Source organism: Ictidomys tridecemlineatus, chromosome 16 (genome assembly GCF_052094955.1).
Source record: "Ictidomys tridecemlineatus isolate mIctTri1 chromosome 16, mIctTri1.hap1, whole genome shotgun sequence".
NCBI lineage: Eukaryota > Metazoa > Chordata > Mammalia > Rodentia > Sciuridae > Ictidomys > Ictidomys tridecemlineatus.
In genome coordinates, this window is record NC_135492.1 from 37486061 (window position 1) to 37513303 (window position 27243).

Below are 27243 nucleotides of genomic sequence, written 5' to 3' on the forward strand. Positions count from 1 at the left end.
CGCGGCTCGGAGCTGGACTCCAGGCCGTGCTCCGCGCCGGGCCTTGGTGGCGACCTCTTCTGGCGACGGCGGCCACTCGGCGTCGCGCGCATGCCCGGGAGGGGCGGACCGCTCTTCCTGCGAGGCGGCGGCACCGACGCCGCTGCTGGGCCCAAGATGGACCTCCCAGCCCTGCTCGCCGCCCCGGCCGCGCGCGGAGGCCAACATGGCGGCGGCGGCGGCGGCGGCCCCAGCCGGCTACGCCGAGGCCCGGGGCCGCCTCTGAGCGCGGGCCCGGGCCGCCGCCGCCTGCTGCTGCTGCGGGGCCCGGAAGATGGCGGGCCCGAGCCGCGGCGTGAGGAGGCCCCGGGGCCCAGCCCGCCGCCCCCCGAGGACGGCGGCGACGCCTTCGTGGTGCTGCTGGAGGTGGCGCGCGGCGCCGCCGCCGAGGCCCCGGGAAGGCGGGAAGCCGAGCCCAGCCCGAGCGCGAGCCCCGCCGGCCGCTCCGAGCCGCCGGGCCCTGGCTCCGGCCCGGCCGCCGCCCCCGGCGCGGCCCTCGCCGGCGCCGTGGCCCTCGACCGCCGGGACCTGCTCGTGCGTCTCGATCGCGGCGTCTTCACGCTGGCGCCGCCGCCCGCGCCGGGGCCGCCCGCGCCGCGCCCGCCCGCGCCCCCGGGCCCCGCCGCCGCCGCCGGCCGCCGCGCGCCCCCGGGCTACCGCTGCCCCGAGCCGCAGTGCGCGCTGGCCTTCGCCAAGAAGCAGCAGCTGCAGGTGCACCTGCTGACGCACGGCGGGCCCCAGGCGCGCCGGCCCTTCAAGTGCCCGCTGGACGGCTGCGGCTGGGCCTTCACCACCTCCTACAAGCTCAAGCGACACCTGCAGTCGCACGACAAGCTGCGCCCGTTCGGCTGCCCCGTGGGCGGCTGCGGCAAGAAGTTCACCACCGTGTACAACCTCAAGGCGCACATGCGCGGCCACGAGCAGGAGAGCCTCTTCAAGTGCGAGGTGTGCGCCGAGCGCTTCCCCACGCACGCCAAGCTCAGCTCGCACCAGCGCAGCCACTTCGAGCCCGAGCGGCCCTACAAGTGCGACTTTCCCGGTAACCGCGGGGACCCGCCGCTGGGGGGGGGGTGGCCTTCGCTGGGGTTGCATTTGAAGGTTTTTTTCTTTGCAAAGCACCAGGGGTGCTGACCACGGACCCACACCCAGCCCTTTAGTGACAGGATCTTGCTCAGTGGTCGAGGCTGGCCTCCAACTCGCGATCCTCCGGCCCCAGCCTCCCCGCTGCTGGGATGACAGGCGTGCGCTCCCCCCCCCCCTGGGCTTGGTTCCATTGGCAATCTTAACCCTGCCCTGCTGCGGGATGGCTGCAGCCAGGTAGCGCCCCCCTGTCATCTCGGCCGTCTGGGGAGGAGGCTTCCTTTAGTGAGAGTGATGACGTGTCTTGGGGTTTCGTTATCAGTCAGAGCTTTATTTGGTTGAGGTGTGTTGTTCAGAAACGTGGACGGGTGCAGTGTTGCTCTGGAGGAACAGGTGAACAAGGCCAGGGAGAGCACTTTATTGCACCCAGGGAGTCACCCGCGGCAGGTGTCTGGCGCGTCCCATTTCTTGTGCCTTTTGGACTTTGACATTCTTTTCCCTGCACTTCAGCACTTGGTGAAGGATAAGAGGTTTCCTCCTCTTGCAGATGAGGATGCAGGTTTCTAGCACCGGGCTGGGTGATGTCCCGTGCAGGTTTTCTCCTCCACCGTGGGGGGACCTGCAGCGCTTGGAAATGCTAAGGCACCCACACGGTGACCTCTGAGCCAGCGGAGGCAGGAGAACACTCTTGGTCCAGAGGACAGGAGTGTGGGAAAGGAGTGGGCTGGAGGGAAGCAGGGTCTACCTGTGTTCAGAGCCTGGGTGGGGGGTGGTGACCGTGGCAGCTGTGGGATCACCAGGTAGTGGCCACAGGACGTTTGCCATCCCGTTCATTCAAACAAGACCTGAGCCAGTGCTTTGCGTGTGAGTCGTGAGCACAGACCCCACGGACCTAGTAACGCAGGTGGTATAAAGTGTGTTAGGACTCGAGTATCTTGAGAGTGCCACTTCGTCCCTAGGTCCTGGGGCGCCCTGTTTTGGAGACTCTTATCCCACCGGCTGGAAATCTTTTTTTATTTTTTAATATTTATTTTTAGCTGTAGCTGGACGCAGCGCCTCCATCTCCTTTATTTTTGTGGGGTGCTGAGGTTCGAACCCAGGGCCTTGCGTGTGCGAGGCGAGCGCTCTACCACTGAGCCACAGTCCAGCCCTTGAATCAGCTCTGCGAAGCTGGAAGCTGGCGGTGGCCGTGACCCTGCTGTGACAAGAGCTTCGTCCTGTGGTTCAGGGATGCAGGTCAAGGCCAGGGTTGCGCTGGCTCCTCACTGGGGCTTGGTAGACGCAGAGAGCAGTCAGCCCAGGGCCATCAGGTGTCCCAGGGCGATGGCGGGGACCCCAGGTAGCAGTGGCGAGGGAATGCGCCCCAGCACACTGGAGGGTGCGATGGAGGGGACACCGAGGCTTGGGAAGGTCCCCGCTGCCCAGGTATAGGAAGCTAGCAGGAGGTCCCCGGGCAGCCTTGCTCAGGGCGCTGCGGTGACACCTGCCCTTGCTCCCACACCTTGCGCGACTCAGGAGGGGCAACAGGTGCCTCCACGGGGCACCTGCCCAGCGTCCAGCAGCCCAGCTTGGTTGTCAGACACGGCTGGGGAGGCCAGCGATGGCCAAGGGCAGCCCCTGGGGCTGGCAAGGCCACCAGGCACTGAGGGTGGAGTGGGGACGAAGAGCACCAAGCAGGAACCTGAGGAACGGGAAGGGACACGGAGACGGGGAGGGGGGACTGTCAGAGGAACCCCAAGTGTGGGGACCAGAGTGGCGCTTGAGCCCGTGGAGGGCAGGACTCTTGCCTGCAGATCAGCGCGACAGACTGGCCTCTGGTGGCTGTGACCATAAGGCCCGTGGTCAGTTAGATGCCCCTATCCAAGTCACAGTGCAGCAAGTGGCCGCCGTCGCCATCCCTTCTGTAGCCGTCACGAGGCCACATGTCCCCGGTCACAGTCAGGACTCTAGAAATGGCTTTTGAGTCACCATCTCCCTGTCTGCTCAGCATGGCCATGTCCTGGGCTGTGGCCAGCATCCGGGCTGTGGGCAATGTCCCGAGTTGAGGCCAGCATCCACGCTGGGGGTAGTGTCCCGGGCTGAGGCCAGCGTCCAGGCTGTGGGCAGCGTCCGTGCGCTGGGTCCTGGGCCAGAGCGGGCTGTTTCTCTGTGCAGGCTGCGAGAAGACCTTCATCACCGTGAGCGCCCTGTTCTCCCACAGCCGTGCGCACTTCAGGGAGCAGGAGCTGTTCCCCTGCTCCTTCCCCGGGTGCAGCAAGCAGTACGACAAGGCCTGCCGCCTCAAGATCCACCTGAGAAGCCACACAGGTAGGAGCAGGCGCCCCACGGGTGCTGGGGCGACAGTCCCCCTCGGAGAGCCTTTGGATGCATCACCTTGCTTTGCAATTTTTTTTTTTTTCTTTGACAAGGTGAAAGACCATTTATATGTGACTCGGACAGTTGCGGCTGGACCTTCACCAGTATGTCCAAACTCCTGAGGCATAAAAGGTAGGCCGGCTGACTGGGGGGCTGGCAGCTCTGAAAGCGGATGAGCTGTTTTAAAAAATTTTAAAAAAAACTATGTAGGAGCCGGGCCCGGTAGCGCATGCGTGCGATTCCAGCGGCTCAGGAGGCTGAGGCAGGAGGATCGTGAGTCGGAGGCCAGCCTCAGCAACAGCAGTGTGCTCAGCAGCTCAGGGAGAGACCCTGTCTCGAAATAGAATACAGAATATGGCTGGGGACTTAGGGGCTCAGTGGCCGAGAGTCCCTGAGTTCAATCCCTGAAACCAAAACCAAACCAAGTTTTTTGAAACTTGGAAAACTGTGAAGAAAATTGTTCAGAGTCTCACCTCCTGGAGACGGGTCTCCTAAGTGTTCTTTATCGTTATCCTTTATATACAATGACTTTTCTTGTGTTTTTGGACACCGAAGGATAAGTTTGACACCCATAGGGCCTGTGTCCCAGGCATGCTCGTCACTTCACACGGGTGTCACATTCCATTTTCATGACAGCGCTGTCCCTGATGTCATGCCTGGGCGTGCACAGCTGGGCCCTGGGATTTGATGGAAGAGCCATCCTTCCTTAGGAAGGGACACGGGACCCTCCAGCTTGCAGCCTGAGCCCCGTGCCCACCTCTGCTGTCTCTCTGGCTTGGTGACAGGGATTTCTAAGCAGTGGGATTCTGCTGCTCCTAGAAGCGACACTAACTGTCCTGTCTGGGACTCGGGGGCAGCCAGGCAGCAAGCCACACGTGGTCAGAGATGACCGAGGTTTTCTGAGCTCTACTGACCCTTTTTTCCAAGTGAAGAGAGCTCATAGTTTGATGTCATTTTGCAGAATTTAAGCAGGGAATTGCCTCTGGGGTCACAGCTGCTGCTTCTCTTTCTGTCCCTGCAGGAAACACGACGATGACCGGAGGTTCACCTGCCCCGTGGAAGGCTGTGGCAAGTCCTTCACCCGCGCAGAGCACCTGAAAGGGCACAGCATCACCCACCTGGGCACCAAGCCCTTCGAGTGCCCCGTGGAAGGTAGCGTGTCACACTCCTCCCCGCTCTAATGAAGCGCCAGGCCACCTCGGGCACTAGATCCCGTGGGTGAGCTGAGCCTCAGGTAGGGGAAGGCCAGGTGAGTGCAGGTGGCAGTCTGGGGTTTCCCTAGCCCGTCTGGGGAGCAGCGTCAGAAGGAGGCCCAGACCAGGGTTCCCGTCTGTTCGCCTCCAGCCCTGCCACCCGCTCACTCGGTGGCTCTGAATGGTAACTCACTATCTTGGAGCAGTTGGAAGGTGGCCAAGCTCAGCTCAGGTTTATTTATTATTTTGGTCCTAGGAATTGAACCCAGGGCCCTGTCCCCAGCCCTATTTATATTTTATTTAGAGGCAGGGTCTCCCTGAGCTGCTTAGGGCCTTGCTTTTGCTGAGGCTGGCCTCCAACTCACGATCCTCCTGCCTCAGCCTCCCAAGTTCCTGGGATGACAGGTGTGCACCACTGTGCCTACCTAAACTCACTTTTTGTTGTTGTTTTTTTTAGGTACCAAAAATTAAACCCAGGGGAGTTTAACCACTGAGCCATGTCCCCAGTGCACTCCCGCACCCCCCCGCCCTTTTATTTTGAGACAGGGTCTTGCTAAGTTGCTGAGGCTGGCCTCCAACTTGCAGTCCTCCTGTCTCGGCCTCCCAAGTTGCTGGGATGACAGGCGTGCACCACTGTGCCTGGCCCAGGCTGACTTTTTTAAAGGGCTGTTAGTAAGCCGAGTGCAGTGACCACACCTGTGATCTCAGTGACTCAGGAGGCTGAGGCAGGAGGATCACAAGTTCAAGGCCAGCCTCTGCAACTTAGCATAGACCCTGTCTCAAAGGCGTGTGGCCACTTGAGCCACATCCCCAGCCCCATGGGTTTCTTTAAGGTGCTGGGGGCAGGGTTCACCTGACAGAAACCTGTCGTGTGGCCCGCCGAGCTGGCCCACTCTGGGGCCGCAGAGGCACTAGGGAGCAGCAGACCAGGGCAGACCTGGAAGTCCCCAAGTGGGTGGCCTCAGCTGCTTGTCTGGGCTTTCCTTCTCAGACTGGAGAAGGGGAAAGAGAGGGCAGAGACCAGCTCTTCGAATGTGGTGGACACAGTACAAGTGGAGTGGCCAGGCTGCGTGGGCTCAAGGGGCCTTGTCATGCTGCTGGGGTGGCAGGGAGCAGGCGAGGGCCTCCGGTCAGCCTGAGGCGGAAGGTGCCAGCCGGGCACGGGGAAGGTGTGCGAGGCGGGAGAAGCAGCGGGTGGACCCCCCCAGTCAGGAAAGGGCAGCAGCCAAGAGCTCACGGTTCAAAGACGAGGCCCACGTTCAAGGTGCAGCCCAGTCGGGTCTGAGGACGAGAGGGGAGGCGAGGGGCTGCAGCCCTCCTGGGCAGGTGCCTGTGCCCGGCAGGGAGCTGGCAGCCAGAGAGAGGGCGGCCCACAGCTGGGCTGGACGGGGGCCGGGGCAGAGGACACAGCTGCATTGTCAGCTGAAGCGGGGCTGGTTGGGGAGAAGGGGAGGCGGTCAAGGGCAGTGATGAGAAATCTGAATTCTGAGCTGGCCGTGGTGTGCGTCTGTCATCCCAGCAGCTCGGGAGGCTGAGGCAGGAGGATCGCAAGTGGGAGGCCAGCCTCAGCCCCTCAGCAAGGCACTAAGCAACTCAGTGAGCCCCTGTCTCTGAATCAAATGCAAAACAGGGCTGGGGACAAGGCTCACAGGTCGAGGGCCCCGAGTTCAACCCCTGGCACCCCCAAAAAATATACAACTTCTGGAGTCCAGTCTGCGTGAATCCAAGTCCCGACTCTGCCCCGTAAGTCGCTGTGCGATCTGGGATAGGCAGCTTTAACTCTGTCAAGTGACACCAAGGTGACCAGACTCCACCTTCTTAGCAACCCTGGGAGGGACGGAAGGGCGCAGGGCCAGCTCGGGCAGGCCAGAGACGCGGCTGGGGCAGGGCTTTGGGGTTCCTGGTCTCTCTGATCTCCTCCGAGCACCTTGCTCCATTGTTTCGGGTTGTTTTGGTCCCAGGGATTGAACCCAGGGACCTTTAACCCCTGAGCCCTGTCCCAGCTGTATCTGGTATTTTATTTAGAGACGGGGTCTCACCGAGTGGCTTAGGGCCTCCCTGAGTAGTTGAGGCTGGCCTCCAACTTGGGATCCTCCCGTCTCAGCCTCCCGAGCTGCTGGGGTGACGGGTGTGGGGTGACGGGCGTGGGCCACTGTGCCTGGCAAGCAGCTTGTGGTGGATCTTCCTTCCTGTGGTGCTGTCCCTGGGGATACTCCGCGTGCGTCCCTTCGAGGCACCGGTGCTTAAAAGCTGGGCCTCGTGGCCCTGCCCTGACGGGTGTGCTGGTTCCTCATCATCTTCAGGTGTCACTCTTCCCCTCCTCTGTTCCAGGGTGCTGTGCCAGGTTCTCCGCCCGCAGCAGTCTCTACATTCACTCCAAGAAGCACCTCCAGGACGTGGGTGCTCCCAAAAGCCGCTGCCCGGTGTCCAGCTGCAACAGACTCTTCACCTCCAAGCACAGCATGAAGGCGCACGTGGTGCGGCAGCACAGCCAGCGCCCAGGTCTGCACCTCCCCGTCCCTCAGGGCGCCACCGAGATGTGTGCCTGACCCCAGGGGACAGAGCCAGGCTGCTCGTGGCTAGGTCGTGAAGTCAGAAGCCGTGGACCCCAGGGATTGACCCCAGGGGCCCTCGACCCCTGAGCCCCGTCCCCAGCCCTATTTTGCAGTTTATTGAAAGACGGGGTCTCCCTGAGTTGCTCAAGCCTCACTAAGTGGCTGAGGCTGGCCTCCAACTTGCGATCCTCCTGCCTCAGCCTCCTGAGCTGCTAGGATGACAGGTGTGGGCCACTACGCAGAGGGGACCTTGACAGCGCCTGGTGGGGAGGTCCTGACTCGCCACAGTTTGCCTCTGCTCCTGGCCCGTGGAGGCTGGGCCGTGTGTTACTAGCCAGTGCCCCAGCACCACTGTCCTGGGTGGCAGGCAGCACCCTCCCGGACACAGCTCCCGCTGTGGGCAGAGCCTCTTGGGAACTGCTGCGGAGGGGCCCTTTGCCACCTGCGTCTGTCACTTACTCAAGGACGAAGTCTGCGTAGCTCTCGTGGTGATGTGTTGTCAGAGTCTAGTGCAGGATTTGCCTGCAGCTGGGCTGAGGAAGTGTCCGTCTGTCCTCTGGCTCTGTCAGCCTGTGTTCAGGTGGCTGTGTGTCCCCGCCCCAGACACCTCCACCTTTGGTGGTCATCCCCGTGGCCTTTCCAGGCCCTTGCGTAAAGAGGTGTCCTTTCTGGTTCTGGGGTGTCTTCAGGACGGGGTTGCTGGCTCCCCGCGGGATTAGGCCATGTCCCAGCCACTCAGGAGGCCGAGGCAGGAGGCCTGCAGGTTCGAGGCCGGCCTCAGCAGCGGGGCGCCACTGTGCATCAGAGTAGAACAGAGACGGGCTGGGCTGGGGCTCGGTGGCAGGGACCCGAAGTGGAGGCCTTAGGCAGGAGGGTCCACGAGTGTCATTTCTGTGTGAGTGTTAGGTGACAGGGACCAGGGAGCTGGGTGCTGGGTGCTGGGTGCAGGAGATAGGAGCAGAGTCGCGCCCCAGGTTAGGGTTGGAAGTGGGACGGGCAGGCAGGGAGGGAGATGGGGCCAGCCGAGTCCCAGACAGAGGGACAGGTCTCAGGGGTGGGGCTGCCACTTGGATCCTGGAGCCAGGCCTGGCCCCACCTTTACTCCCCACGTTGACCTCCAGGTGGCCCCCGCTGACTTGGGGGTGACGTGGTAGAAGGCGACACACTTGGACAAGACATGAGCTGACGTAACCTGACTCCAAAAGTGTCCCCAGAGCCAGAGCCTCTCTCCTGACTGACTTCTGAAGACTCTGCCAGGGGGAGGCTCACGGTCCACTCAGGGCCCCCCCCCCCCCCCGGGGTACAGGAGAAAGGGCGGTTTTCTGGAACCTTCCCTTGGCCTTGTTATTTCAGGACTGGGGGAAATCATACATACAACGTCCTGTCATGTTCTAGAGAAATCCTTTTTAAGCGCCAGGCAACAGGGTGCATACCTGGAGGCTGAGGCAGGAGGATCGAAAGTTGGAGGCCAGCCTCAGCAACAGTGAGGCCCTAAGCAACTCAGGGAGACGCTGTGTCTAAATAGAAGACCAAATAGGGCCGGGGACGGGGCCAGTGGTCAAGGGACCCTGGGTTCAGTCCCTGATTTGTGTGTGTGTGAGAAGGGCCCGACATGTCCAAGCCACCCCCTCCCTTGGTGTCCCCTCTGTGTCCTGGCGACAGTGGGCCCTTGTTGGCCATCACCAGGCCGCAGCTCCAGAGGGTAGCAGATGTGGCCGTCAGTTTCAGCCTGACCAAGATCCTGTCTCCCGAGATCCCACGTAACAGGGGTGTCCGTCCCCTGGCCCTGCGTGACGGCTGTCCCTTCCTCTTGCAGACCTGGTCCCTCCCCTGGAGGCGCCAAGTTCGCTCACCCCCAGCAGTGAGCTGAGTGGCCCCGGGCAGAGCGAGCTCAGCAGCTTGGACCTGGCCGCCCTGTTCTCAGAGCCACCCGCCAGCGGAGGTGCCGCAGCCGCGGGGTCAGAGGAGGCGCTGAGTTCTGGGATCCTCACCATCGACGTCACTTCCGTGAGCTCGTCCCTGGGAGGGACCCTGCCAGCCAACAGCAGCTCCTTGGGGCCCATGGATCCCCTGGTCCTGGTGGCCCACAGTGACCTTCCTCCAAGTCTGGAGAGCCCCCTCATCCTGGGGACAGCGGCCACAGTGCTCCCGCCGGGCAGCTTCAGCGTGGAGGACGTGCACGCGGTGACCACGGGACCCGTGGGCTGCCTGGTGGCCCTGCCCGTGGGCCAGGACCCAGGGGCTTTGACGTCCAGTGGCAACTTAGCAGCACACGCCACCACCCCGGCCTGCAGCAGCGTCCCCGAGCTGCCAGCCCCCGTCAAGGTGGAGAGGGACCCGCCTGTGGCCTCACAGCAGGCAAGCCACGCGCCACCCCCGCCCGCGTCCTGCAGCCCCCCAGAGCAGCACAGTGCCCGGGGCACAGAGCCCGCTGCCGGCCCCGGTGGCCTCTACCTGGTATGAAGCACACGTGGCTGTCCCTCACCTGGGTGGCGAGGACATCCTGGACCGGTCCCTTCTATGCAGACGTCTCTTACTGGTTGGCAGAAGGACACAGCCCTTGGGGACAGACTGAATGTCAGCCCCTTGACTTGAGTCTGGAACTGCGAGCCCTGGCAGCCCTGTGCCGATCCCTTGCCCTCTCTGAGCCTTAAGTCTTGGTGGTTCCTCAATCCGGGGATGCGGCTGGCTGTCCCTAGGCCTCTGACTGCGGGGATCCTGTCACCTGTGTTTGTGTTTCTTGAAAAAACCCGGGGGCTGCTCCCTGCGTTGGGATGTGTGGCCTTTGTGCTTTTCACGTAGTGACAGATGGGCAGGGGCACAGCGGGGTGTGGGGTGAAAGGTCGTGGGAGTTTTAAAAGAGGCCCAGATATTTTTTCCTAAGTGGATTGAAGAAGTGCGGGGGGACAGCGTGCGGGGCCAGGTTCCAGTGGCCCAGGCGGAGGCTGGACGGTCGAGTCTGATTATATTTATATCCCTGTCCACTTCATCTAACTTAAAGTAACTTAATTAAAGGTTCTTGGGAGAATCTGCTTTCCTCAGTGTCCACTGTGGCCACCGCAGATTTTTCTGGAAGGCACAGGTGGAATTGCACGGTGACATTCCTGCTATTCCAAATGTCCACTTGACCCCAATTTAAAACGCCGCCCCCTCTGAAGAAGGCGCAGGGCCCCAGACGTCCCCCTGGAGCCCACTTTGTCTCTGGTGTCCTGCTCTTGGGTGGCCCAGGCACTGCCACAGCGGTCGCAGAGCAACTGGTGACAGTGGGCTGGGGGAGGTGGCTCCACAGCAGAGCCACGGTGGGGTGAGGCGGAGGAGCGCCAGACCCGGTCCTAACCCTTGTTCATTCTCTCGCTAGCTGTGTGACGTTGGGCTCCCTCGTGTCCCTGAGTACAAATGGTGTGTGGTGACTGGGCCCCAGGTATGATCTTTGCGGCAGAGGGCCCGCCTTCCCCTCTGTCGTCGCGAGAGTGGGGGTCCCAGGTGACAGCCGTCTTGTGTCGGGACAGAGCAGGGTCCAGAGTGAGGAGGGGACAGCGCTGCCCCAGGCCCGCTGTGCCCCCTTGGGACCCACCAAGGCACAGGGAAGACAGGCCACCTCAGAGCCACCTGGAAACCATCTCCAGTGTGTTCTCCGCTCCAAGGCCACCCTGTTGGCTTCCCTGGGTGACAGGCTTGTGTCTCCGCCTCAGCTGGACATTGGAAGTGACTGCTGGGCTCTAGGGAGTCCCAGAGTCAGCCTCAGGGTGTTTCTGGTCCCTTGCCCACCCTCCTGCGCTGCGGAGAGCCAGTGACTGATACCCTTTTCTTTGGTCCCAGGAAAGTGGGGGCTCAGCGAGAACTGATTCCCGGGCCGTGCAGCTAGCCCAGAAAAAAAAGGAAGGAGCGGCCCGCCGTGCAGGTGAGGCCAGGGCGCTGGCGCTGGGCGGGCGGGTCCCCGTCGCAGCCCAGGGCACGCAGAACCGCGCTCTGTGCAGAACACCCTTGGCCGACTCCTCGCCTTTACGCGTGCAGACTCCAGGGGACAGGGCAGCAGCAGCAGCCTCGGGCCCCAGCAGGTGGACGCGCCCTGTACTCACCTGGTTACAACGTAGGGGTCCCCACCGTGTCCGTTCCCCGGGCAGCTGCAGAGTGGCCAGGTGTCACAAGAGCACCAAGCCGCCTCACGTCCCCAATCTGGGCAGGGTGACAACCCTAGGGCTGGGCTGCAGTGGTGCAGTGTCCTCTCGTCCTATTTATAGTCACATTGTAGCTTAGTAAGAGTAACTTGTGGGTGCGCTGGTGCCGTCTGTCAGCCCAGCAGCTCGGGAGGCTGAGGCGGGAGGATGGCAAGGTGGAGGCCAGCCTCAGCAACAGCAAAGCTCTAAACAACTCAGGGAGACCTTGTCTCTAAATAAAATGCAAAACAGGGCTGGGGACGGGGCTCAGGGGTCGAAGGCCCCTGGGTTCAATCCCTGGTCCCCAAACGAACAAACGAATGCTAGTTTTTGTTCAAGGGCTTTTTAAAGCAGATGTCCCGTGTCGTGAGTGTCACACAGTCACCGCTCACCGGGCTTTGGGAAGGGAAACCATCACGGGTCATGGAGTGCCGTGGACAGCGCATGGAGAACAGGCAAGGAAGGGGGGGTCTGTAGAAGGGACCCCCAGGCGCCAGGCAGAGCTCATGTCGGAAACCAGCGCCTTCGTGGACCCGGTCAGTGACCGTGAACTTGAGGGAAAGAGACTGCAGACAGGCGGGTGGATGGTGGCCAGTCCCTTAGGTGACCTTAGAATGGTGCTCATGAACGTTCCCGTCATCCTTAAGAAATAAGGACATGGGCAGAATCACAGTCACACGTTGTCACACAGTAGGTCTTCAGTGTCGAGTCCCGCAAGGATCCAGACTAGACTTGTCACTGATGTCGTGGTTCTGAGACGGGTCACGTCAGAACCCACATGACGCCCTGGGCTCCTTTGGGGGGTCGCGACTGTCCCAGCTGCAGGTTCTGCATCTCCCTCCTCCCGAGCAGGTGGCCTGGGGACTGTCCCTGAGCTGCTGTGGCTTCTGCTGAGGGCGTCACCCAGGTGCCGCTGGGCGGGTTTCCTGTTACCTGGGGACCTCTTCGGTGGGTTCTGTGTGTGGACAGCGTTGGGGAAACTTCACGGGGTGGCCCTCATGGCCCTGCTGGGTCGGGAGCAGCCCATGTGACATCAGGCGGCCCCCTGCACTCTGGGGATGCCGAGATGTGCTGTCAGCTCTTCACTGACAGCTGGGCGATGTCTGTGAAGAGCAGCGTCCCTGTCCCCACCCTTGAGGTGCGCTCACAGGAACGGGACATGTGGGTCGTGTTTGGTTTTCCTATAAGACCCGCCTCCTGGTGTGTCCTGTTTGGGTTTTGTTTTGTGGTGCTGGGCACCGATCCCGGGGACTCTACCACCCGGACCCCTTTGATCGTCTGTTTGGAGACAGGGTCTCCCTAAGCTGCTGAGGGGCCTCACTAAGTGGCTGAGGCTGGCCTCGAACGTGCGATCCTCCTGCCTCAGGCTCCCGGTCACTGGGATGACAGGCGTGTCCCACCACATCTTACCATTTGCTATAATTTCAAGAAAACTTGATGCCTTGGTGGCACTCCTCTGTGTCCCCACGTCGTGCACTGTGTCCTCAGTCCTAGTGCGTCTGTCAGGGTGCTCTCTTGCCACAGTCCCGAGAGTTGACAACAGACATTACCGCCCATCCCCCTACCCCAGTATCCTTGCTCTCCCAAGCATACTGTGCTGGTGGGGACAATTGCAGGCTTTCCCACCCATGACCACACAGACGCTCTGCCGGCCAGGGGCAGCTGGGCCTGCGGATTCTGCTGGGTCTCATCGTGTGGACGGGCTGACCTTCATGTCCAGTCACTCCAAAGGCTGATCTGGTGCTGCGTGACCTGAGGCTTCCGCTGTTTGTCACACTGTCAGCCTAAGCCACCCGCCTGGGTACAGAGGTGCTCTCACCAGGCCGACACCCCCAAGGACACGCACGTCACCTCCCAGGACCGACTCGCTCCTTTAGTGAGTTTCTTCTGTTCCTTCCACCGCGGTCAGTGTTGGGTTAGGGTCACCCTTAGCATCGTGGTGTGCCTGGGCGTCCCATCCCTGGGTGGACGTACCCACCTGGCCTTTGTCCCCAGTGCTTCCTCACCGTCCGGCACCCTCAGGTCATGGCGTTACCTAGCCCCAGCCAGTGCTTTGATCCTCTTGAGCACAGCAGTCACCTAAGTAGGATCACAGCCCAGGGGACACAGCCCTGTGTGAGTGGAGGCCAGGTCTGGCCTCCCCATTGGGCATTGGCACAAGGTGGGGAGCTGGGGTTGGAACCCTTGGCTTTGGGGATCGTGGGGGCGGCTCGGGAATCCGGAGGAAGCCCAGGAACAGGGCAGTCGCCACGTCATGGGACTGTAAAGCTGGTCACACGTAGTCACTCCTGAGCAGGTGACTTCTCTCTAAGATAAAGCACCTGCTGAGGTTCCAGTTGAGATTAAATGAGATAATACCCGCAAAGTCCACATAAAGCACTCAGAATGTGAGCTGCCCGTCGCGGGGCGTGTGTTCCTGCGCGTGAAAGAGGACGTGGCAGGAGCTGGGCTCACGCCTGTGCCACAGGTAACTTCCTGTGAAGTCACAAACTTCAGTGGAGTCGGCCTCTATTTCAAGAGGAAATAAGGGACCGTCCTAAGAGGAGTCAGATCCCGATTTTGATGCTTTTCTGTGACTCACCAAATTCCGATTTGAAAGAACTTTCATTTGGGGCCAGAACAAATCTAGTGGATGCACCTCCAGTCTGAGCAGATTGAGCAAGGATAACAGGAAGCCCGAGGAAATGGCCCAGTCAGTAGGGAACAGAAATCAACGTCTCTCGTAAGCTAAATGGTGGTCACTGAGAATACTTACCACAAAGAGATCATTGGCCAGGAAAACAGCAGTCACCATCATTCAGAAATGAGAATGAGCCTGGCCAGGTGGCCCACGCCTGGCATCCCAGCCAGGGAGGCTGAGGCAGGAGGATCTCAAGGTGGAGGCCGGCCTCAGTAAGAGCAAGGCCCTGAGCCACTCAGGGAGACCCTGTCTCTAAATAAAATGCCAAATAGGGCTGGGGACGGGGCTCAGGGGTTGCAGGTCCTTGGGTTCAAGAATGTCAACAGGAAGCTAGTGTATGAGCCACACACTGCCACACAGCAGGATCCGCCCCTGTATGTGGCATGTGCAGCGCGAGCTGTCCCCGAGCTCTGAGATGGATGCTTCCCAGGACAAGCCGGACGAGATGGCCCTCCAAAAGAGCCGCAGACTGGTGGCCTATGGGATGGGCTCAGAAACACCCGAGACCCAGGAACACAGGTGACCTGTCTCACCCCCGGGGGCGAAGGGGACGTTAGGCAGTGCTAGCCAGCCCTGCGGTCAGGGGTCTGGGGACTTGGTGATTTTCCTAACAGATCTGTGTTTGATTTTAAAAATGGACAGCATCAGCGGTGGCAGTGACAATGCATAATGAAGATAGCCCAAGCCCACAGCCTGCCTCGTGCTTCACGGTGACAGCAACGCCCTCGCTCCACGCACAGGAATCCTCGGGTGGCCATTGTCCCCTGGCATTGCGCGGCCTCCCGGGGCTGCTGACCACTGAAGGAAACCAGGACCAGTCACCAAAGGCCAGGCGAACCTAATGGTTCCTGTGACAAGATCGATGGCGAAGGAGGGGACAGGAAAGGCCATACCTGCAGGCGTGGAGGAGGGGCAGCGCCCTTGGCCAGGGAACAAGCAGTCCAGGAAGGACCTGAGGCTGGGACATTGTCGTAGAGTGGAGGAGGCTGGGTTGCTCGGGCCTCGTAGGCCATTGTCACGACTCTGGCTTTCCAGTGGGAATTGGAGGAGAAAACATCAGAGGGTGTAAGTAGAAAAAGGGCCTCAGCCAGGGACGGTGGCCCACGCCTGTCATCCCCGCAGCTCGGGAGGCTGAGGCAGGAGGATCGCCAGTTCAAACCCAGCCTCAGCCACAGCGAGGCTCTAAGCAACTCAGGGAGACCCTGTCCCTAAATAAAATACAGAATAGGGCTGGGGACAGGGCTCAGGGGTCGAGGGCCCCTGGGTTCAATCCCCAGTAACCCCCTGCCCCCCCCATAAAAGTACATCCTGCCTTTTAAAGGTCGTTGTAGCAACACGTGGAGATTCACAGATGGGACAGGAGGGCATCCAGCCAAAACAGGAGTGGCCGAGATCCCAGGGGTGACTGAACACGGGGATTCTGACCCATGTGGGGTGTGGGGGACTCATCACAATGCTGGCAGCCCTCCATGGCATTGTACCAGAGTCCCGCTGGAAAACTCAGGACTTCAGGACCACGTGAGCAAGGATGGCCAGGGAGTGGCACTGTGGTCCTCTAGACTGTCACAAGGCCACAGCAGCTCCAAATGGGAAGCGAGAAACACCCAGGACCAGGGCCATGACAGATACAGCCCAGCCTTGGGGGAAAACAAGTGAGTCCCCTACAGATAGAAGATGAGGCCGGGTGGGGTGCCCACCTGTCATCCCAGCGGCTCGGGAGGCTGAGGCAGGAGGATCGCAAGTTGGAGGCCAGCCTCAGCAACAGTGAGGCCCTGAGCAACTCAGTGGGACCCTGTCTCTAAATAAAATAAAGTCTGGGGACAGGGCTCAGGGGTTAGCACCCCAGGTTCAATCCCCAGTACCCAAGGGGGGAAAGAAAGGAATAAATGGGAATGAGACAGAAGCCCAGGGCCAGCCCAGGACAGGAAGCTTCCTCGCAGACTCGGCTGGACATTTCTGGAGCGTCCTTCTATGTCTCCACAAGCAAAAGATAAAACGAGTCACGCTGACGTTGCCTCCTCCAGTTGCACCTTTGCATCCCGTGGTGGAACCTTCCAGGGCTCTGTGTGGAGGTACCTGAGCCCATGGCCACTCTGCGGAGCTGCTGGTGAAGGGACATTGCCAAGTCAGATGGGCAGGAAGCCATGCACCTGCTCCTGTTCGGGGTGAACCCACGTTCCACGCACACGCTGGGTGTGTCCCAGGGATTAAACCCAGGGGCCCTCCACCCCTGAGCCCCGTCCCCAGCCCTAGTTTGTACTTTATTCAGAGACAGGGTCTCCCTGAGTGGCTCAGGGCCTCGATCAGTTGCTGAGGCTGGCCTCCACCTTGCGATCCTCCTGCCTCAGCCTCCCCAACCGCTGGGATTCTAGGCATGGCCCCTGCACCCGGCAGCGATGTGAGTTTTATGATTATTGTTTTCACTTTCACACAAAATCCTCTGGGCATCGTGGTGACAAGGTTTCTGCCTCCTCTTCCATTGCTGCTACCGAGAAGGCAGAAGGGCCACTGGGAGGGGTGGTGGGAGGGCAGGGCCTGAGCTGGTGTCACTCCTCCTAGAAGAGTCCCTGGTCCCTGCGTAGCTGTCTCCACGTGGGGATGGAGTCGGGGCGAAGCGTCTTGGTGGTCAGGGGTCCGTTAGCCCTGGGTGGGCCCCACGCACACCCCCCCAAGGGCAGGCTGGGCCTTGGGCCCTGTCTGTCTCAGCCACAGGGCGCCTCTGCTCCAGCCGTCCAGAGAGGCTGGACAGTCCCCGCAGAGCAGGACGCAGTCAGCCCAGCTCCTCCTTGTCCCCCTCTGACTCCAGCCTCCCAGGGTCCCAGGCGCCAGGCCCCATGGGTGGCAAGAGCGTTGGCAGGAGGTGAGGCGCAGGTGGCCGCAGCCTTGCTGGGTTCTGTTTGGCGACAGTGATGATGACAACGTCTCTTGCAGTAGTTTTCTACACCCTGTCCCTCTTCTGGACCTTGGTGACATCCAGCCCTCCCTCCTCTTTAGCCCTGGCCTGGGAGCTGGCTTTCTGCTCTGCTGAGTGTTTGCTGCCCGAGAATGCGGTCACCTCTCTGCCCAGTGGTCACCTCTCTGGGACGCCCAGAGAGATCCTGAGGGAGTCCCCAGCTAGAATCGGCCACTTCAGGGTAGTGACTGTGACATTCAGTGCCTCAGGGTTACCAGTACTACTTCATGGTCCCCTCGTCACTGAGTGGATGGCACATTTGTGTGTTGTCGGAGCACGAGCCAGCCCCCGAGCGCCACGCGGTGAGGGCCACCGTCACAGCAGGTCGGCCCCAGGACTTGTTGAGCGAGTGACAGAACATGCTCAGACCACTTGAAGGTTCTAAGTAGGAACTGCTAAAGTCAAGCGCAAAGCCAGACCTTCCAGGGAGATGGCAAATAGCCAAGGCGGTGACTCTGAGCCCTTTGTGTCAGTCACCCCCTAGCCGGGCACCGTGGCCCACGCCTGTCATCCCAGCAGCTCAGGAGGCTGAGGCAGGAGGATCGCCAGGTGGAGGCCAGCCTCAGCAACAGCGAGGCCCTGAGCAACTCAGTGAGACCCTGTGTCTAAATAAAATGCAAAAAGCGGCTGAAGACGGGGCTCAGGGGTTAAGCACCCCTGGGTTCAATCCCCAGCCCCCTAAAAATGTTCGTTTATGACAGATGATGGACTATTTCTGGCCATCGTCCATCGTCTTTCCTATGACAATTTTTAACGCCTTTACTTCCTGTTACCAAATCAGGACCCCGGTCTGGCAGGATTAACGGGGTGATCTCTGGTTCTGTGCACGCGGGTCTGGATTCTCCAGTAGATTGACCCCCTGGGTGACAGGCACACATTTAGCCAGGAAGACGCCACTTCTGTGAGACGACATAGAGTGTGGCCCCCATGTTGGGCATAATGTAAAAGGCACTTTGTAGTTTCACGAAGCCTTCCTCGATTCCACAGTGGTCTCTCTAATACGCCTTGAACCACGGTTCAGTCTATTTATTTGAATTAAAAAATCATCAGAAGATGAACCTGCCTTGCTCTTCGGAGGCTGGCTGGCTACTTGAGATTCCTGGCACACATTGTCCCTAAACTGAGACGCTCCATCTGCAGAGGTGTCATGACGTTATTATTAAACCACTTGAGAATTTGACTTACAAAATATTTTAATGGACACCAACATACGCAGACCAGGTCTTGTTGGAGCAATATTAAAACACAGAAAGGTACATGGACTCACAGGGGATCCAAGTCCTTCCCACTATTGATGTGTTGATCTTTTTTTTTTTCCTAACCAGGGATTGAACCCAAGGGTGCTGAACCACTGAGCCTCATCCCCAGCTCTTTATTTTATTTTTTTTTTCCATTTCGAGTCAGCTTCTCGCTAAATGACCCAGGGCCTCACTAAGTTTAGCTGAGGCTGGCCTCTAAATTGTGATCCTCCGACCTCAGCCTCCTGAGCCATGGGGATTCTACGCGTGGGCCACCGTACTTGCTGTCTCATGTTTTCAGTACAGCTTTGCTTTTGGTATTCTAACTGTTGGTGTTTCTAATATATTTTGTTTGGCATTATTAGTAATGACACTGTTAACTTTAACTTCTAGACTAGAAATTCTCATAAACGTTCTACTGTGTCCCTTACCGTTCTTACAAGAAAACATGCTTGGGTGATCGAGAGATTTTAAAGCCTAAAGTGTGGCCCTGAAGAGTTCTAAAAGCCAGATGGAATAGTATAGAGACTCAAAGTCCCAGGAGCTGAGGTGACAGTTCTTGCTAATAAAGAGGCCCTGCGTAGCCATCTTGCCGTGGCTCGGCCCTGTTCTGCCGTCTGAAAGTGGAAAAAGCAATTAGAAAAGAGAAGCTAGACGCAGAGCAGTGGTTAGAAACCACACCCCTGTCATCTCAGCCACTCGGGAGGCTGAGGCAGGAGGATCGCCAGGTGGAGGCCAGCCTCAGCCAAAGCGAGCCCTGAGCCACTCAGGGAGACCCTGCCTCTAAATAAAACACAAAATAGGGCTGGGGACGGGGCTCAGGGGTCGAGGGCCCCTGGTTCAATCCCTGGTACCCCACGCTCCCCCCCAAACACCCCAGCAGATGTAATGGGCTGACATCTCCCTGCGAAGGGCCCTGCCCATCGTCGCCCTGGTACTCTTTGCCCTTCAAAGAGACGGGCCTCAGAGGCTGAGGAGGAAAGCGGTGGCCAGTGCCTGGGTAAGACAGTGGCATGTGGCACTGCACCTGTGACCCGAGTCCTTGGCCCTGGCCGGCCTACCTGGGGCTAATCCTGTTGGGGATTTCAGGTCCCTCGGGCACTGCAGACTGTCCATGGAAAGACTGTCCCCAGTGCCACCTCCGTGGGGCCAAGAGCCACCGATGGATGGCCGGTTGGATCTGCTGGGTCCCATCTCTCATTTCAGAAGCCCCCGAATCCACTCAGAGGAAACTCAGAGATGGCCAACATGGGCCTCCCTGCCTCCAGGGAGGCCAAAGCAGCTGTCCACGTGGGAGCCTCCCCGGGCCCCTCGGAGGTCCACCAGGGTCCGCTCTGACAGCCGGGCTCCAGTGCGTCCAGGTTCCGGTCCTGCAGGTAGGACAGGCGCCACTAAGCCCCGTGGAACGTGCTGGTCTGGGGACAGGCTGGGCGGGGGGCCGGCACCGCGTCTGCACCCTGACCACTGTGGCCACCACCGCCCGCCCCTGATAGTCGGCCCAGGCCCGTCTCACATCCCAGTCCCCGGTAACCCCCCTTCTCTCTCCCCAGCCCGTCTCCCTGCACCTCTGCAAGCTCTTACCTTGGTCAGGACTGGCGCACCAGGTTTGTGGCCCTGCGTCCCCTGCGTCCAGTTGCCCTGACGGTCTGTGCCCAGTTGGGTGGCCGTCTCCCTGCCCTGCTGAGGGGGGCAGTGTTGGAGGCTTCCCCGGGCTGGCCATGGGGTGCCTGTGGCTGCCGGCCCTCCCCCCATGTGCCATTGTACCTGCAGGGCTGAGGGGTCCTTGGACCACACCAGCCCCCACCCTAGGACGCCTCCTCACTCCAGCAGGTGACGCCTTTTGTCTTCCCCCTTTGTGGGGAGACGGGGCTGGGGACTGAACCAGGAGCCCTCGACCTCTGAGCCCCGTCCCCAACCCTTTTTTATTTTATTGAGAGACAGGGTCTCGCTGAGCTGCTTAGGGCCTCGCTAAGTGGCTGAGGCTGGCCTCCACCTGGCGATCCTCCTGCCTCAGCCTCCTGAGCTGCTGGGATGACAGGCGTGGGCTGTGTTTCCCATTTTTTTTTTTTCCTACCCTACTTGAACCCCTGCAGGACAGGCCCAGCCACCCCTCGGGAGCCTAGCAGGGACTTCCAAATGACACCCACCCCTGTGCACCCACGTCACTTCAGCAGGTCTTTGAACACCTGCCCTTCCCGACTCATGTCTGAGGGCTGGGAAAGGAGGAAGAGAGGCTGCGGAGCTGCGGCCCCTGGCTGTGGCCTGGCCTGTCCCATGCAGAGGAGCTGGGGGCGGCAGCCAGGGTGGGACCTGAGGAGCAGGCCCTGAGCAGGGCTCCCTGTGGGCAGGAGGGCAGAGCAACCTAGAGCCCGTGAGATGACGACTCCCCAAGACAGGGCCGGTGAAGGGACAGAGAGCCGTCCAAGAGGACACAGCCACAGCCACCAGGTTGAAAATGAAGAAGGTGGCCCGGCGCAGGGCACACACCTGCCATCCCAGCTGCTCAGGAGGCTGAGGCAGGAGGATCGCCAGGTGGAGGCCAGCCTCAGCCACTTAGCAAGGCCCTCAGCAACTGAGCGAGACCCTGTCTCTAAATAATACAGAACTGGGCTGGGGACGGGGCTCAGGGGTTTAGGCCCCCTGGGTTCAGTCTCCAGGGAAAGATCAGGTGGCAAAGGCAGAGGCCGGGCCTCTAAAATCGGGAGGGCCCTGCTGTGGGCTACGAGGGGGGAAGCTGGGAGGACCTTTTTGCTTTGTTTCCTTAGTTTTTAAAGGATGCTCCATCAAAGCCCTGAGCCTTGAGGCCAGAAAGACCTGGTTCTGGACCTTCCCTGTCTTTTGTCACCTAGTATAGTCCCAGACCAGTCCCCGAAGCACATAGGCCCCGTTTTGTTGCCTGTACACTGTGAATCAGCGCTCGGTGACACGCGGGAGGTCCCCGAGGCAGTGGGACATGGGGGTGGAGCAGGACAGAAGGCCAGTGTGGGGACCGTGGCCGGCCACAGGCTGGGTATGCACACAAGACAGGTGAAGGGCACAGTGTCCCCTTCCTGAATGGGACCAGAGTGACCAGGCAGGAGATTCCAGGGTCAGCTTCCTCTGCTGCGCCTTGAGCTAGGACCCGGCTGGGACAGTGAGGGCCAGGAGTCACCGCTGGGTCCCTGGGTCTCCTTGGGGCGGGCGGGCAGGCTCTCCTGGGCCTCACAGTGAGGGCCTGTGGGAGCTGCCAGACAGACAGCTGACAGGCCTTGCTGGCCGTTGCCTCCCCAGGGTGATCCCTCGGGTGAAGGAGTCCTGCCTCTGGCCCTCAGTCCCCAGCCCTCAGCCTTCCACCCCTGCTTCACCCTGGATTTGCCTGTCTACGTCCTCCAGGTTGGAGTCCTTATTTATTATTTATTATTAATTATTATTATTATTATTATTATTATTATTGGGGGGTGGGGGTACCGGGAACTGACCCCCAATTCAACCCCTGAGCCCCATCCCCAGCCCTTTTTATATTTTATTTAGAGACAGGGTCTCCCTGAGTTGCTTAGGGCCTCGCTTTGGCTGAGGCTGGCCTCCAACTTGCGATCCTCCTGCCTCAGCCTCCTGCGCCTGGCTATTATTATTCTCTTATTAATTAACACTGTCCCCCAGCTTTGAACCCGCAGGAGCGGGCTCATGGCACGCAGGAGCTGCTGAGCTGGGCCTGCCATTGAGACTGCCGGTGAGGCAGTGACAGGGCGACCCGGAAGCCCAGAGCTGCTGCTCCTTGTCACTCTCCTTACAGACAAGGTGACATTTAATGTACCTGGGAACTATTTTATATTAAACTCCAGTTACTTGCTCCTGAGAGAAGCAAGCCGGCCACTGTTTAACCCCGACCCATTCACTAGTCATTTGGGCGAGTGGCTGGGCTCAGGAGCTATGGGCGACTCGGATCTGGATGGGACACAGTGGAAGACTGTAGCTGGTCAAGTTCCCGACAATCTGGGTTCAATCACTAAAGTACTTGCAGGAGCCTACAAAGACAGGTGGAGGGGCCACTTCAGGGCACAGCTTGGCAGCATGTCAGAAAACCTCAAAAGTGTCTATCCTAGCTGGGCACAGTGGCCCACACCTGTCATCCCAGTGGCTGGGGAGGCTGAGGCAGGAGGATCACAAGTTGGAGGCCAGCCTCAGCAACTTAGTGAAGCCCTAAGCAACTCAGTGAGACCCTGTCTCTAAATAAAATGCAAATTAGGTCGGGGGACAGGGCTCAGGGGTTAAGAGCCCCAGGGTTCAATTCCTGGTACCAAAAAATAATTCAAATAATGTCTCTCCTGTTCACGAAGCCTATTAGACCAATCTTGAGGAAGTTAGGTAGCAAGCTGATGATGAGCCCCAGGTATTCCCCGCACCCCCTGTTGGTGACACAGTCAAGACGTTTCCTATACAGAGGAGGTGACTTGGATGGGGGCTGGTGCAGCGGGGCCTGCTGTCCTGTTCAGCCACTGCTGACTTGGACATCTTATACCTTGGGAGGACGTGTCCCACGGGCGAAGTGGGAAGCGGGTTCCACCGCTAACCCAAGGTGATCTGGTCTTTGTAAGAAGGAGCACAGAGCTCAGATATTAAAGAAGCGGGTTAGTTGGGCAGAGGGGCGCGCACCAGTAATCCCAGCAGCTTGGGAGGCTCAGGCTAGAGGACTGTGAGTTGGAGGCCAGCCTCAGCAACTTAGTGAGAACCTCTCAAGATAAAAGGGGCTGGTCTCGGGCAGAGCCCCGGGTGTGTTTGTGAAGCCTGGGTTTGGAGCAAGGAGAGAGCATGTTGTCCTTGAAGGAGGGTTGGGTGCCTTACTGCCTCTGGCTCTCTGGGGGCCTGTACCTTGCTGTGACAGGTGGCTGGGATCTCCCTTCCCTTGCCTTGGCAGGAGGCCCCTACAGACCCCGGAGGCACTGCCCGGCCAGTGGCTGCACAGGCCCCAGGAAGCACCATCAACCTCAGGGACCTGCAGTGACACCCGCCCTGTGGAGCAAGTGCAGGCTGCGCTTCCCCAGGTGACACCGATGACGTGGGAACGGGGGCTCAGAGGCCCCGCTTGGTGTCCACCCAGAAGCCTCGCCTGGTTCTTCAGAGACTTTGAGTCCATTTATCAAAAACTTTTATTTCCATTAGGAACCATCTGGGCCGAACTTTTTGACACTGTCCTGACGGGGAGGCGCCTGGTGTGTGTGGCGGCCTGTCCCAGGTCCCAGTGGATCTCAGTTTGTAATCGTCGCATCAAAAGGAAAAAAAAAAAAAAAAAAAGACCTGTATAGGAAGTAGGGCAGAGTCAGGCCCTGTCCCCAGAGCTGTCCCACCCCCAGCGTTTTATTTAACATCGTGTGCGCCCAGGAAAGATCTAGAAAGCCATCTTCTGTGACAGGCCACTTCTCAGTGCTTGGGATGGCGGTCACAGTGGGCCCGTCTTGCCAACCTTAGCCCCAGGGTGAAGCCAGACCCCAGTCTGTGTTCCAGCAAGACAGACAGACAGCGAGTTTGGGAGGAAGGTGACCAGGGACGCCCTGGGACCTGGGTCCAGCCAACAGGGAGCTGCGCATTTGGATGCCAAGAGTTAAAAAAGGAAAAAATCCTTTTCAGATGCGTCTCTAAGCTCCACGTTTGGCTATTGTTAAATACTAAGTGACCACGGTGCCCAACGCCATCTCCTGAGTGCTGGGACTAATGGGAGGGACCATGACAGTGGCACACAGATGGCTCTTACAGTGGAGGTGGCCGGTGTACCCACACTGCGCCCACTGCTGTCCCCTGGGAGCAGACGCCCATCACCTGGCACATACCAGCTGGTCAGTGCCTGGACACAGGTTCCCCAGAATGCGTCCCTTTCCCCTGGTGCCTTTGAAGTTGACCCCGATGGGGCTGCGGGTCCCACCTAGGCGCCCCGCCACTCTGCGCTCCCTCTGTTCCTGTGTTTCTCTAATTTGGGGACTTTGGCCTCGGGACTGAGGCCATTTGGGAGCTGCTCCTCTCCTCAGGTCCCTGTGCTGCCCACAGGTAGCATTCCGGGGTCATCTGTGCCCACCTGTCCTCCAGGGGCCTCCCGTAATGGGGAGCCCCTCTCGGGTGAGCCCTTGCGTCTCCCACGGGGTGTCACCACCCGAGGGTTAAAACTGGCTGGCGGAGCGCTGGGCACTGAGGCTGCCTGCCTGGCCACGGCCACCTCGGAGCGCAAGTGAATAAAGGTTTTGTATTGTCGTGCACCCAAGGTCTGTCCCCGGCTGGATTCGGGTCCCCCTTCACCCTCTGGGGGCCTCGTCCCCCTGCGCCACCCGGTGGCAGGGCTCCAAGGAGTTGCCAGACTGAGAACCGGGCGGAGTCCCCGATGGCGCGCGCTGGGGTCAGGGACAGGGACAGGCCATCAACACCCACAGAAAAACAATACGTGGCTTTATTGGTGCGACCAGGAAGCCGCAGAGTCCGGCCCGCGGACCCCGCGCCCGGCCCCCAAGTGGCCGCGACCTCCCGCTCCACTAGGTGAAGAAGAAGAGCAGCTCCTCCTTCTCCTTGTCCACCACCGGGTGCTCGGGCTCCTCCTCCACCCTGGGGACCGGGGGCCGCGACCGGCACACCAGCTTGCGGCCCCGCTGCAAGGGGGAGCTCCGTGAGCGCGCCTCTGCCCGGCCGGTCCCGGGGCGCCCCTGACCCGCCTACCGGCCCTGGGCACCTGAGGCCCCCTGCTCCAGCCCGCCCCGCCCTGAGCAGGGAGGCCCCGCCCACCCACATCGGTCCCGCCCACCCCGTCCCATCGCATTGGGCATCGGAGGCCCCGCCCACCCACATCTGCCCCGCCTTGGGCACGGGAGGCCCCGCCTACTCCCGTCCGCTCTGCCCACCCGTTGGTCCCGCCCACCCCGTCCTCACCCTGGGCACCAGAGGCCCCGCCCACCCATGTGCGCCCCGCCCACCCACGTCTGCCCCGCCTTGGGCACGGGAGGCCCCGCCCCTGCCCACTGCTGGGCCAGGCGGGTGGCTGCCCTGGGAGCTCTGTGGGGTGCGCTTGCGCGGGACGGGAGGCAGGGGCTGCGGGCCAGTCTGCACCCAGGAGTGTGTGTGCAAGAAGCAGCCCCCACAGGGACCTCAGAAGGGCAGCCCGGGGAGGGGGCAGCCCCGGAGGTGACGCCTGGCTGCAGAGGCTCCGTCCCGCCTGCCTGGCGGCCACCAGCACCAACCCGCCCTCCGAGGCCCCAGCGGCCGGCACGGCCCTGGCGGGCGAGGCGCAGGCTCCCTGGGCTCGCCCCGGCCCGCCCGCCCGCCTACCTTCCTCTTGACCGCCGCCTGGGCCCGGGCCCGAGCCCGCTGCAGACGCTCCTCCTGCAGCATCCTCTGCATCATGGCCTTCTCCTCCCGGAGCCTGCGAACGGGCGACGGCAGGGCCAGCGGTGGCCGGAGGCCCCAGCTCCGCAGCGCCCCTCCGCCCGGCCTCGGGCCAGGCCACGCCCACCCAGATCGCCCCGCGCCGGGTGGGCGTGGCCGGGGCGGTCAGAGCTGCACAGCGGACACCTGCCTGTGGCCCTGGAGCCACATCCGCGGGCCCGTGGGGCAGTGCTGGTTGCTGTCACCAAACCTTTGCCCGCCACCCCCTCTAAGCTGGGCGCTGGGGACCGGGAGGGGAAGTCCCCTGGCTTGTGAGAGGCAGGTGGGCGCTGAAGGAGGACCGTCTTGGGGGGGCCGGCATGAGGTGGACCATGACCCGGGCAGTGCACGGGCCAGATGGCTCTGGTGGCTTCTCATCTCAGCTGGTCCCCAGGGCGCGTGTCACGCGCTCTGACCCGTCTGGCCCCGCCCACCCTGCAGCCCGGCCTGAACTGGGTCCCCAGGTGCCCAGAATCTGCGCACCCACCTGCCGCCCCCTCCAGCACCCCCCTCCCCGAAAGAGTCCAGCCAAATCCTGCCTTCCGCGTCTGTCCCTGCCTGACACCCTTCCCTGACCCCCTGTGTCCCCGAGGGCCACACCCTCCACCTTCCCCTGTTCTCGGCCAGTCCTTCCCGCAGGCAGTCCCCTGAGCCCTGGCGCTCCTCCCCGCCCGCCCTCCGGATGGCCGCAGTCCCCTGACCCCTGTCGCTCCTCTCACCTCCGGTGGCGCTCCTTCTCCTGGGCCTTCTCGATCTGCTCCACCCAGGAGGCGGGCACGCGCTCCAGGCTCTCCAGCAGCTCCTCCAGCTGGTGCTCGATGGTGGTGAGCATCTGCACGGTGCCCAGGTTCGCCTCCTGCGGGCCGCCCACGCAGCGCCTGTACACGTCCAGCACCTTGTGGTCCAGGCTCTCCAGCAGCTTGTCCTGCGGGAGGGGACGCTGCCAGGGCCTGCGGCCGCCGGGCTCCCAGTGGCCTCGCCGGGGGACCAGCGGCCACCGTGGGTGTCCAAGAAACAGGTGGCACAATTTGGAAGACTGGCCTTTCACAGCCACAGCAGCCCAATCCCCCCTGGTCCCCTTTAGGGCAGCCACGGGGGCCCACCCTGCATCTCAGCCCTTCCCCCAGCTGCCTAGGCCAGGCCCCAAAGCCTGGTGGCCCGTCAAGGGACCCCTGCGCTAAGCCCAGCTCGTCCCAGAAACAGGAACAGGAAGGCTCAGGCCAGTTCCCAGTGACACCTGCTGGGGCAGGGGGCTGCCATCCTGCTCACAGCGGCTTCCTGTGCGCCTGGCCCTGGGCCCGGTGCCCCTGGGCAGCCTTTCTAGCAACTTTGGTCCCTGGTGTCGCATCACTCTGGGAATGAGCTGAGCCCTGCGGACCCCAGTTCCTGCGGCTCAGAGCATCAGTGGCCTCTTGTCAGATTTCTCCCCTCACAGCCCAGCTGGAGGACACGCCCCTGGCCACGCCCCGGCCACAACCCACCCACGCCCCGGCCACGCCCTCATCCACGCCCCCGGCCACGCCCCCGTCCACCGGTGGATCCACTTAAGCAGACAGATGCGTGTGATGCGATAGGAGGGCCCTTGGGGACATAGGGAACCTAGCCTGGGGGCCTGG

At 61.0% G+C, this 27243-nt stretch overlaps 2 protein-coding genes across 23 annotated transcripts in view; one reads left to right on the plus strand and one right to left on the minus strand.

Moving 5' to 3' along the window:
• On the plus strand, positions 1-24474 carry Zxdc (ZXD family zinc finger C). Of its 19 annotated transcripts, none has more exons than XM_078033355.1 (12): positions 3-1078; positions 3274-3426; positions 3528-3606; positions 4496-4626; positions 6999-7169; positions 9039-9679; positions 10581-10643; positions 11042-11123; positions 19457-19626; positions 19801-19854; positions 21521-21622; positions 23145-24474. In XM_078033355.1, exons 1-12 carry the CDS (start codon positions 91-93, stop codon positions 23229-23231), a joined length of 2721 nt encoding a protein of 906 aa, XP_077889481.1. In that variant the 5' UTR covers positions 3-90; the 3' UTR covers positions 23232-24474. The 19 variants fall into 19 exon arrangements, 15 of the variants coding, with proteins under 15 accessions (XP_077889479.1, XP_077889482.1, XP_077889485.1 ...); XM_078033357.1 differs by having other exon boundaries at positions 23390-24474; XR_013431251.1 differs by lacking the exons at positions 19457-19626; positions 19801-19854; positions 21521-21622; positions 23145-24474 and adding exons at positions 11719-13255; positions 14423-14578; positions 14702-14837.
• The window catches only part of Cfap100 (cilia and flagella associated protein 100), a 12159-nt gene continuing 8274 nt past the window's right edge, over positions 23359-27243 (minus strand). For 3 of the 4 annotated variants that reach the window (XM_078033368.1, XM_078033369.1, XM_040291156.2), the window contains 3 exons: positions 26347-26505; positions 25532-25625; positions 23359-24858 (listed from right to left, as the gene is read on the minus strand). In XM_078033368.1, the coding sequence (XP_077889494.1) occupies positions 24365-24858; positions 25532-25625; positions 26347-26505 (747 nt within the window). In that variant the 3' untranslated portion in view covers positions 23359-24364. Of the gene's footprint in view, positions 24859-25531; positions 25626-26346; positions 26553-27243 lie in introns of all 4 variants that reach the window. The other variant, XM_078033370.1, reaches the window with a different exon arrangement.